At 49.8% G+C, this 12379-nt stretch overlaps 1 protein-coding gene across 1 annotated transcript in view; it reads right to left on the bottom strand.

Annotated features, from left to right (window-relative positions):
• Positions 1-12379, bottom strand: part of LOC144507663 (adhesion G protein-coupled receptor E5-like) — an 87422-nt gene that overhangs the window by 59665 nt on the left and 15378 nt on the right. The window contains 2 exon segments of the mRNA XM_078234820.1: positions 4917-5075; positions 9556-9648. Of these exon segments, the coding sequence (XP_078090946.1) occupies positions 4917-5075; positions 9556-9648 (252 nt within the window).

Below are 12379 nucleotides of genomic sequence, written 5' to 3'. Positions count from 1 at the left end.
GGTGTGAGGGGGGATTGTTTGCTCAGAGAGCGGAGACAAGGCCCAGAGTTTGAGGTTGAAAGAGAGTGAAAATGAAGGAGGAAGGAACTGTAGAATAAGTGATAAGATGAAAGCAAGGTGGAGTGGGGTAAGGTGTTTTAAGGTCGGGGGGAACTAAATTATCATTCGGACCTTTTATATGTTAACTCCTTATAAACTATGCTACAAGCACCATGGGGACTTGTGGCGCAGTGGGTAGCATCCCTGCCTCTGAGCCAGAAGCTCTGAGGGTTCGCGTCCCACCCCAGGACTTGACGGCCAAGGAAGGTGCGTTCATAACGCAGCCAAAGAGGTTGAGTGTCAACCTGCAAAATCCTTCCAATGGCTGGCGGTGAGAGTGGGAGAGACTCTTGGTCAGCCACGCTTGATGTGGAGTGGCGCCCCCTCTAGTTATAAACCCCCTAACGACAGATAGCGACCTGTTCCGGGAATTACCAGCTATGGAAAGAGATGAAAATCTACAGGAAGGGAATTGGAATACAAGGACCATGGAAGGGAACCCACTACAATGGAATTCTGGCTTCATATCATTAAATAATGGATGTGTCCACACCATTGCAAAAACACTTAACCCACAGGATTCCTGTCCTAGGACCTCACTGTTCCAGTATGTCTAGTTCAGAACATACAAGAGAACTTGGCAAAATGAAATGGGGGAAGAACATGCATTGATTTAGGATTTTGCCAGGTCGCTGTGAAACCTTCCAAAGTGCTTCAGATATAACGAGTTATGTAGTTTAGCGTTGGTATGTAGGCAAAGTGTTATGCTATTTGGCAAGAAATAATTCTTGCAGAACGTTGGGAACATTTAGTTCACAAGGTAAGAACAGACTTTGAGGTTATTTAATAGATCAAGATTATGATATCATTTGCCAAATGCAAGCCAGAAACCTTTTTTTTTGCTAAGTTCACTCATGGGATGTGGGCATCGCTGGCTAGGTTATTACCCATCGCTAATTGCCCCTGAGAAAGTGGTGGTGAGCCGCCTTCTTGAACCCGCTGCACTCCACGTGGTGTAGGTACATCCACAGTGCTGTGAGGCAACAGTGCTAACCACTGTGCCACCGTGGTCAATAATGGTGCGTAGATTTAAGGTCAGGGGCAGGAGATTGAGGGAGGATTTGAGGAAAAACGTTTTCATCCAGAGGGTGGTGGGAATCTCGAACCCGCTGCCTGAAAGGGTAGTGGAGGCGGGAACCCTCTCAACATTTAAGAAGCATTCAGATGAGCACTTGAAACGCCACAGCACACAAGATTATGGACCAAGTGCTGGAAAATAGGATTAGAATAGATAGGTGCTTGATGGATAGCACAGACAGGGTGGGCTGAAGGGCCACTTTCTGTGCTGCAAAGTTCTTTAACTCTGGTGACAATGCTGGTATGGATGTTTTGGAGTCAAGAATGAGAGGAAAGGAAAAGAGACAAAGGGAAGAGAGCTAGAATAAGGAAGGGCGGTTAAGAATAGGTCTTGTAGTACCAAGGCATTCAAGAACATCCTTGCACCAGCTAACAGTTACCCTGCTGAGGTCAGATTTGATGTGGTGTGGCTGCTCTCTTATCATGGGCTCAATGTAGAATAGCCTCAATATCCGCTCAATAAAGTCCGTTAAGAGGAAGGGTGTTTTATAACGGACCAATTGACAACCCATATCATGTTAGGAGTTGTGACATATCAGATGATTGCCGCAGGGGGTTTCGGAAGGGCACCTCCAAATCTGTGTTTTGGATACGGTAACTCATAATAAAGTTGTTAGAAAATTTATTCGTGTCACAACTAGGCTTACATTAACACTGCAATGAAGTTACTGTGAACTTCCCCTAGTTGCCACACTCGGGTGCCTGTTCGGGTTCACTGAGGGAGAGTTGAACACGGCCAATGCACCCTAACCAGCACGTCTTTCGGACTGTGGGAAGAAACCCTTGCAGACACGGGGAGAACGTGCAGACTCCGCACAGACAGTCACCCGAATTGAACCCGGGTCACTGGCGCTGTGAGGCTGCAGTGCTAACCACTGTTTCGCCCCATGATGTTCGACGATGTGTCCCTTGTTCAAGAGGAAACCCACGCAGACACAGGGAGAACATGCAGACTCTGCACAGCGACACTGCAATCTCAGCAAGCTTCGAATATGTTTATGCCCAAAGGTTTACAGTTGCAAATCCAACAGTTCTCCCCCCCGGGGCTGGTCACTCCAGACCAAGGGCAGCACGGGGGCACAGCAGTTAGCACTGCTGCCTCACAGCGCCAGGGTTCGATTCCCAGCCTCGGGTCACTGTCTTCGTGCAGTCTGCGCGTTCTCCCCATGTGGGTTTCCTCCGGGTGCTCCGGTTTCCTCCCACAGTCTAAAGATGTGCGGGTTAGCTGGATTGGCCATGTTAAATTGCCCCTTAGTGTCAGGGGGACTAGTTAGGGTAAATGCATGGGGTTATGGGGATAGGGCCTGGGTGGGATTGTGGTCGGTGCAGACTCGATGGGCTGAATGGCCTCCTCTTGCACTGTAGGGATGCTATGATTTCTCACAGTTGCCCCGCAGACTCCACTTTGACCTAACGGCACTGCAATAATTATAATAACTTCTTGAATACAGAGCACCCGGTAGATCCTGAGGATCTGTGTTACTTTAACCACTCTGGAGAGACGGTCTGAAGACCAAGGCTAATTTTAGAGATGGGTTTGAGGTGTTTGCCATCAGATTCAAGAGGATTTCTAATGTCCTAATGTCTAATTAGGACATTAGAAGTCTTGGGAACTTGCCCGACTGGACTTGGGGTCAAACTGGCCCGCAAATCAGGCCCAGAACCAGCGGGACTCTCTGTGAATGCCCAGCTTCTGGGCAACCTTGGTTGTCCTGCCAGAGAATAATCTGGACTCGTAAACAAAGGATCTTTATTGCAGTGGAATCAAGATTTTGATATTTCATAGAATCCCTACAGTTCAGGAGGTAGTGATTCGGCCCATCGAGTCTGCATCGACTCTCCTGGAGAATCTTACCCAGGCCCCATCCCCATAACCCCACATATTTATCCTGTTAATCCCCCAAACCAACACATCTTTGAACACTAAGGGACAATTTACCATGGCCAAGCTACCTAACTAAGGATGTGCGGGTGGGAGGTTGATTGGTCAAGCTAAATTAACCCTTAGTGTCAGGGGGATTAGCAGCGTAAAGACATGGGGTTATGGGAATAGGGCTTGAGAGGGATTGTTGTTGATGCAGGCTCGATGGGCCAAATGGACTCCTTCTGCAGTATAGGGAGTCTATGATACCTTTGGGGACACTAAGGGCCAATCCACCTAAACTACACCTTTTTGGACTGTGGATGGAAACCGGAGCATCCAGAGGAAACCCACGCAGACACGGGGAGAATGTGCAAACTGCACACAGACAGGCAGTCACCCAAGGCCGGAATCGAACCCGGGGCCCTGGCGCTGTGAGGCAGCAGTGCTAACCACTGTGCCACCGCATCGCCATTCGGACATTAGACATCTTGGGAACTTGCCCGACTGGACTTGGGGTCAAACTGGTCACAACTGGGAGAGATAGCTTTTAATCTCTAATCCGTGTGCGTTCACCTATCCGCCGCCATGACTATCTCCAAGCTAAACTTCAACCGTGTCAACAAACTCAAACACCTGGGTAGAGCCATGCATCATTGAAAGAATCAAGTGTTCAGTAAGCGTCATGCCCAAAGTACGTCTGCCAGCTGCAGAGAATGCCAGTCATGCCAACTGCTCATACCATAGCGTACAGACTCACTAAACCAGCCACAGCACCCACTGCTTGGTGTCTTCTCCTTTAGCCATGCACCTCTATCGACATCTTGCCAACGGCGCCCTCTGTCGAGACCCCCCTGCCCGCGGTATTAAGATTACATCATTGCCAGCCATGCCAACTGAACCAACTGTACCAGGTTACACGTGTTAATGGTAGATCCGCCGCCCCACCCCCTCTTGTCATCCATGCAACCAACGGAAGCCATTCTGCCAGACATGCCCCATGCCTGCCATACCAGCCAGCTTGCCAAGACCGCCCAAGATGCCAATTATGCCAAGGGTAGGTACAAAACAGGTCGGACAACTTCACCAAAGCCAGGCATGTCGGCGCAAGACTGTAATCCAAATTTCGGAACCGCCATGAGGTTATTTCCTGTTGAACGTCAAGTGGGTGGGGGTGTGGGGAGATTTGGCCAGCGGGTGAGGAGGGTGGGCGGGATCTTGTTGAGGGAGGGAGGGAGGGGATGGGGGTGGTGGGTGAGGAAGTGTGGAGAGGGGCAGGAGGTGGGGGGCAAGGGTGGAGAGTGGATGGGGGGGGGGGCGTGGAGAGTGGGTGGGGGAGGGGAGGTGGAGATGGAAAAGTCAGCCATGAGGATTGGACACCTGAGTTAATTGGCATGATGCCTGAGGGAATGTTTCCCTGGCACTGAGATTCTGATCTTGATGTCTTTGACCTCAGACGCAGGGGGAGCTGGATTCCTGAAGCGGGAGGGGGGGATGCCCACGGAAGAAAAAGTTCCCATCATGCCTGTCTTTGATTCTTTTGACGCCTGTGGGGGAACACGCAGCATAGATCATCACTTGTCGGCACGTGGGTGACAACAGTGTAGCGAAAATCAAACTCCTTCAGCGAATACAGTTTGCCAAACACTTGACTTCCAATGGATGAAGATGGTGGGCCTTTAATAGCCATTGGCTCATTTAGATGCAGCATGGATTCATTCAGTGCTCCCAGTTCAGGCCAAGAATGCAGGAATAAAAGCTGTAGAAGCGGTGACCCATGACCTTTAACTGGTGCTAAGTGCACTGAAAAGAATGCATGAACTCCCCTATCACGCCACAAAGTCAAGCATTGAAAGAATCGATATAAAATTATGCTCACCACGGCAGTTCGTCCTTGAGGTAAAGTTATTTGTTCCTAATTGGTTGGTGTATCCTTTCTTACAGGTACAGTAGAAACTCCCAGGTGAATTGTAACAGTCTGTGTTTGCGCCGCACCTTGCCTCTGTAGTATACTCGTCATCACCACACTCATTGTCATCTGAAATGAAGAGAAAGAAGGTTACAGGCTTTAATAGAGATCTAAGAAAATAAAAAATATGTGCGGTAAGATTTGTACCTGATGCACCATTTAATATAATCATGGCTGCTCTTCCAACTCAAGTCCAGGAGTAGGTCACTTGGCACTTCATAGAATCGTACAATCCCGACAGTTCAGAAGGAGGCCATTTGACCCATCGGATCTGCCCCGCCATTCAATCAAGGCTAATAAGTTTCTCAAACCCATTCTCCCGCCTTTTCCCCGTAAGCTTTGATCCCCTTACCAATCAAGAACCTATCTATCTCTGTCTTAAATACACTCAGTGACTTGGCCTCCACAGCCTTCTGTAGTAATGAATTCCACAGATTCACCGCCTACTGACTGAAGAAATTCCTCCTCATCTCGGTTCTAAAGAGTCGTCCCTTTACTCTGAGGCTGTGCCCTCGGATTCTAGTCTCTCCGACTAATGGAAACATCTTCCCCGCGTCCACTCCATCTAGGCCTTTCAGTATTCTGTAAGTTTCAATGAGATTCCCCCTTATTCTTCTCTGCTCCATCGAGTACAGACCCAGAGTCCACAAGCACTCCTCGTACGAAGAGCTTTTCATTTCCGGGATTATTCTTGTGAATCTCCTCTCGACCCTCTCCAGGGTCAGCACCTCCTCCCTTAGATAGGGGGCCCAAAATTGCTTACAATATTCCAAATGTGGTCTGACCAGAGCCTTGTAAAGCCGCAGCAGTATAATATATATAACATATATACAAAATCAATACCCTGATATCACGCCTAATTCTTTGAAGCTCTAGTCAGGGGTGACTGTGTCTCAGCTTCCACTCTGCTCAAACGGGCGGCCTGGTGGCACTGTGGTTAGTACTGCTGCCTCACAGCACCAGGGACCTGGGTTCGATTCCCGGCTTGGGTCACGGTCTGTGTGGAGTTTGCACATTCTCCCCATGTCTGCGTGGGTTTTCTCCGGGTGCTCCGGTTTGCTCCCACAGTCCGAAAGATGTGCGGGTTAGGTTGATTGGCCATGCTAAATTAACCCTGGTGTCAGGGGAATTAGCAGGGTAAATATGAGGGGTCACGGGAATAGGGCCTGGGTGGGATTGTGGTTGATACAGACTCGATGGGCCGAATGGCCTCCTCCTGCACTGTAGGGATTTTATGATTCTATTCTATGAAGACTCAAGAAGCTCGACACCATCCAGGACAAAGCAGCCCACTTAATTGGCACCACATCCACAAACATCCAATCCCACCACCACCGACGCTCAGTAGCAGCAGTGAGTACTATCTACAGCAATTCACCAAAGATCCTTAGACAGCACCTTCCAAATCTGAGACCTCTACCATCTAGAAGGACAAGGGCAGCAGATACATGGGAACGCCACCACCAGCTGGGAGTTCCCCTCCAAGTCACTCACCATCCTGACTTGGAAATATATCGGCCATTCCTTCGCTGTCACTGGGTCAAAATCCTGGGACACCTTCCCTAACAGCACTGTGGGTGTACCTACACCACAGGGACAGGAGTGGCTCAAGAAGGCGGCTCACCACCACCTTCTCAAGGGGCAATTAGGGATGGGCAATAAATGCTGGCCTAGCCAGCGACGCCCATGTCCCAAGAGAGTAATCTTTTAATAGTCTACTGCATGAGATCAGCCCTGGGTTTTTTGTTCACAATGAAAAGTGCAATCCAATAGAAATATAGTACAAGAAATAGGAGGTGGCCATTCGGCCCATCAAACCATCACTGCCACAATATGATAGGATCATATTGTTGATTGAACTCCATAACCCTTGATTCCCTTGTCGATCAGGATTCTGTCAAACTCAATCGTTGAATATATTAGAAATCATAGAAATCATCATAGAAATCATAGAAACCCTACAGTGCAGAAGGAGGCCATTCGGCCCATCGAGTCTGCACCGACCACAATCCCACCCAGGCCCTACCCCCACATATTTACCCGCTAATCCCTCTAACCGACACATCCCAGGACTCTAAGGGGCAATTTTTAACCTGGCCAATCAACCTAACCCGCACATCTTTGGACTGTGGGAGGAAACCGGAGCACCCGGAGGAAACCCACGCAGACACGAGGAAAATGTGCAAACTCCACACAGACAGTGACCCGAGCCGGGAATCGAACCCGGGACCCTGGAGCTGTGAAGCAGCAGTGCTAACCACTGTGCTACCGTGCCGCCCAATGGCTAGACTTCACTGTTCACTCAACACTAATGACCCTCGCCCTGGGAGAAGACATTTTTATGCAACTCCACGTTAAATGTGAGGCCACTTATTTTGACACATTGTCTTTTAGATCTAGAGGTTCCCCCAAGAAGGGAAACATCCTCCTTGAGGACCTTCAATAAGTCTTCGAGACGCCAATGTGTATAGATCCAACTTGCTTCACCTGTCAACCAATAGGAAGGGGCAGTTGACTCTGGCCATGCTAAATTGCCCCTTAGTGTTCAAAGATGTGCAGGTTAGACATGCGTCTATTTTGTCTGTTTGATGAATCTCTCAACATGGGAGGTTGTTTCATCTGATCTTCAGCATCCACCGAATTGGAATTCACCATCTCCCACAATAGAGTGGTTCCTTCACATCGTACCAGAAAGGCGCCATCTTGAATAATGTTGTCCAGTATCTGAAGTGAAGCCACTCAGTCAGCACTGAGCTGTGCTAAAGGGCTGCAGGTTCATATATTCATAGCAAAGTGGCTTTTTGGCACTGAACTCATTATTATTCGCCCACCAACGCCTTTACTTTCTCAGGAGATTAGGGAAATCTGGCATGTCCGCTACGACTCTCACCAATTCCTCCAGATGCACCATAGAAAGCATCCTTTCTGGTTGTATCACAGCTCGGTATGGCTCCTGCTCTGCCCAAGACCGCAAGGAACTACAAAAAGTCGTGAATGTAGCACAATCCATCACGCAAACCAGCCTCCCATCCATTGACTCTGTCGACACTTCCCGCTGCCTCAGCAAAGCAGCCGGCATGATTAAGGACCCCACACAACCCAGATATTCTCTCTTCCGCCTTCTTTCAACGGGAAAAAGATACAAAAGTCTGAGAACACATACCAACCGACTCAAGAACTATGATTATAACACTACATTCTGCACCCTCTCCTTTCCTTCTCTAGGAACGGTATGCTTTGTCTGTATACCGCGCAAGAAACAATACTTTTCACTGTATGTTAATACATGTGAGAATAATAAATCAAATCAAATTAAATCAAAAGCTTCTTCCCTGCTGTCATCAGACTTTTGAATGGACCTACCTTATATTAAGTTGATCTTTCTCTACAACCTAGCTATGACTGGAACACTGCTTGAACAGCACAGCAGGCTGGGGGATATCAGCAGAGGCCGCTTAGCAGGCTCCCCACTGGGCACCACAGCCTCTGTGCTTCTCCAGGCCCCAGCGTCGTCATTTGAATATTAAAATCTTCACTTAAATGTAATTAGTGGTCCCAGGACTGAAGTAGGGTTTACGACAGCTCCCCACTCATGAGGAACTGGCAGTCCGAACCCGCTGGAGCGAAGGGAGGCTATGGAGGGCCCCCAGGAGGTCGGGGGTAAGGGGGCATCGCCTGGGCATTGCCAGCTTGGCAGTGCCAGCCTGTGCCCCCGGCACTGCCAAGCTGGCAAAGTGGCAATGCCCAGGGGGCACCTTGGCGCTGCCCACCGGGCATGGGACAGTGCCAAGGGGCGGAGCCAGAGGCAACAGGGCCTATTGAGGGGCAGTGCCTTGGGGGTGGGGTGGGGGGGGGGGGGAGATTGGTGGGGATGGTGGGTCCCCCTTGACACTCTGCATAGGGACCGGTGACAGAGGGAGCTAAGGAGCTGATCAGCGTTGGCCACGGGGGGGGGGGGGGGGGGGGGGGGGCGGGGGTGGAGGAGGAGGGTGCGGCGTCGGGGCTGGCCCAGAGACATCTGGGAGGCCAGCGATCGGAGGGGGTGGGGGTGGACGGATCGGAGGGGCAGTGTTGTGGGGTCGCGGGGTTGGCCAGTGATTGGGAGGCCGGCAGTGCGGGGCTATTGCGTATGCGCCGATCTCCGCTATGACAGATCGACGCATGCGCAGTGGTCTGCTCGGCGCTATGCTCCCGGCCTCTCCAGCGGGAATAGGGACCGCTCCTGGATTTTCAGCGTGAATCTCACTGAGGCACTCTGCAGTGCTCAGAGTGTGGGAGATTCATTTCGAAATTCCCACAGGAGTTACTCCAGTTTCTACGCAAATTCAGCACGGAGAATCTTTTTTGGGAGCCTACATTCTGCCCCCCGCTCCTTTCCTTCTCCCCTATGTACTCTATGAACGGTATGCATTGTCTGTATAGTGCGCAAGAAACAATACTTTTCACTGCATCCCAATACATGTGACAATAATAAATCAAATCAAAGTATTCCTTTTGAATAAGTGGGCTGATTATTCATTCAAAACATTCATTCTGTACTCTGACTCACCGATACAGGTCTTGTTTGGTAGAAGGTAGAATCCAGGGGGACATTGTTTTGCTTCAATTATACATGGAATTATTACGATGTAAAAGTAAAGTGCTGTAAAAAATCAGAACAGCAGGAGTTAGACGCTGGGAGAAATATGTTTTAACACAGATAAGTGACACTGAAGGTGGAAGCAGAGCAATTGGCGTTGGCTTTGTGGTCATGTCACTGGGCGAGTAATCCAGAGGCCCCCAGGCTAATGCTCTGGGGGACATGGGTTCAATTGGCAGCTGCTGGAATTTAAATTCTAAATCAAGAATTGAACGCAGTATTGGTGACCACGGGACACCATCCGGTTCACTAACGCCCCTTCAGGGAAGGAAATCTGCCCTCCTTGCCCGTCCTGGCCTACATGAGGCCCTGAGGCAAGAGTGCGATCCATTGAGGAGGCGTGGTTGAGTGTGCAGGAATGGTGGCTGCGGGTGTCGTGGTGTAATGATATTGCCACCGGACTACAGACAATGCTCGTGAGAGCAGGCATTGGATCCCACCATGGCCGATGGTGAAATGTGAATTCAGTATAAATCTGAAATCAGAAGTTTCAAAACTCGGCGAATGTTCTGGGGACCCGGGTTCGAATCCCGCCATGGCAGATGGTGGAATTTGAATTCAATAACAAAAATCTGGAATTAAGAACCTACTGATGACCATGCGACCATTGTTGGAAAACCCCATCTAGTTCTTTTTTTATTATTCATTCGTGGGACATGGCCAGTATTTATTGCCCATCCCTAGTTGCCCTTGGAGGGCAGTTGAGAGTCAACCACATTGCTGTGGCTCTGGAGTCACATGTAGGCCAGACCGGGCAAGGATGGCAGATTTCCTTCCCTAAAGGGACATTAGTGACCCAGGTGGGTTTTTCCGACAATGGTTTCATGGTCATCAGTAGATTTTTAATTCCAGATACTTTTTATTGAATTCAAATTCCACCATCTGCCGCGATGGGATTCGAACCCGGGTCCCCAGAACATTAGCTGAGTTTCTAGATTAATAGAACAGTGATAATACCACTCGGCCATTGACTCCCCATCCTTTAGGGAAGGAAATCTGCTGTCCTTACCCGGTCTGGCCTACATATGACTCCAGAGCCACAGTAATGTGGTTGACTCTTAACTGCCCACAGAAATGGTCCAACTCAGTTCAAGGGCAATAAATGTTAAGTGGTGTCCAAACTCAATGAAATAATTTTTTTAAATCCCCAGAACAAAGGAAGTACATAAATATGTGTCTAACAAAGACCATGAGAACTAGGAACAGGAGTAGGCCATTCAGCCCTTCGAGCTATTGAATAGAGTGATGACTGTACCAACACTCCTCACATCCACTTTCCTGCCCTTTCACTGTAACCCTCGATTCCCTTATTAATCAAAAATAGGGCGACACGGTAGCACAGTGGTTAGCACTGCTGCCTCACAGCTCCAGGGACCTGGGTTCGATTCCCAGCTCGGGTCACTGTCTGTGGGGAGTTTGCACATTCTCCCCATGTCTGTGTGGGTTTCCTCTGGGTGCTCCGGTTTCCTCCCACAGTCCAAAGATGTGCAGGTTAGGTTGATTGGCCATGCTAAAATTGCCCCTTAGTGTCCTGGGATGTGTAGATTAGGGGGATTAGCGGGTGGGATATGGGGGTAGGGCCTGGGTGGGATTGCGGTCGGTGCAGACTCAATGGGCCGAATGGCCTCTTTCTGTACTGTAGGGTTTCTATGATTTCCCGGCTTGGGTCACTGTCTGTGTGGAGTTTGCACATTCTCCCCGTGTCTGCGTGGGTTTCCTCCGGGTGCTCCGGTTTCCTCCCACAGTCCGAAAGACATGCTGGTTAGGGTGCATTGGCCGTGCTAAATTCACCCTCAGTGTACCTGAACAGTGGCGACTAGGGGAATTTCACAGTAACTTCATTGCAGTGTTAATGTAAGCCTACTTGTGACACTAATAAATAAATATATCTCAGAAAGACATAGAAGATTCTAAGGATGAATAAAGAAATGATGCACAATATATTAGGACAAATCTAGAAGCAGGGTTAGCAGACAAATGGACACACGCATGCACACGCATGCACACGCACGCACACGCACGCACACGCACGCACACGCACGCACACGCACGCACACGCATGCACACGGATTGAACATATATTCCATTGTCACTGAATCAGAATTGGCCCTTGCTCCCTGACAGAAATGTTTGGGTGGGGGTTTCCAACCTCACTCATCCTGAGACCATAAAACCCCGCGCACGCTCAATGGACCTTTCCATGGTCCGCCCCTCCCCCGCTCCGATTCCCGTGGCAGGCGGGACGGTAACATTCCGGTTGTTGAGTGTAACTACATCACATGGACCACAGTGAGTCATGAAGAACGCCCACCAAGGACAACCAGTGTCCAGTAACAAATGTCAGTGGCCCCCGAATCCTGAATGAATTCAGACAATCGTGCTGACGCTGTGTCTTTGAGAAACGTATTTCTCTCATGATGGTGTGTGGATTGGAGGGGAAACTCGCAAGGGGTGGTGCTCCTATGAACCTGCCACCCTTGTACTTCCAGGTCCTAGGTTCGGAAGGTGGAGCCTTGGTGAGTTCCATCTTGTTGATGGTACATACTGCTGCCACTGGTCGCTGGTGGTGGAGAGGGTGAGGACAGATATGGACGGCACGTTGGCACAGTGGTCAGCACTGCTGCCTCACAGCGCCAGGGACCCGGGTTCGATCCCCGGCTCGGTCACTGTCTGTGTGGAGTCTGCACGTTCTCCCCGTGTCTGCGTGGGTTTCCTCCGGGTGCTCCGGTTTCCT

This window comes from Mustelus asterias, chromosome 19 (genome assembly GCF_964213995.1).
Source record: "Mustelus asterias chromosome 19, sMusAst1.hap1.1, whole genome shotgun sequence".
Lineage (NCBI taxonomy): Eukaryota > Metazoa > Chordata > Chondrichthyes > Carcharhiniformes > Triakidae > Mustelus > Mustelus asterias.
The sequence above is the reverse complement of the archived record's forward strand: the minus strand, read 5'-3'. Positions and strand labels throughout refer to the sequence as shown.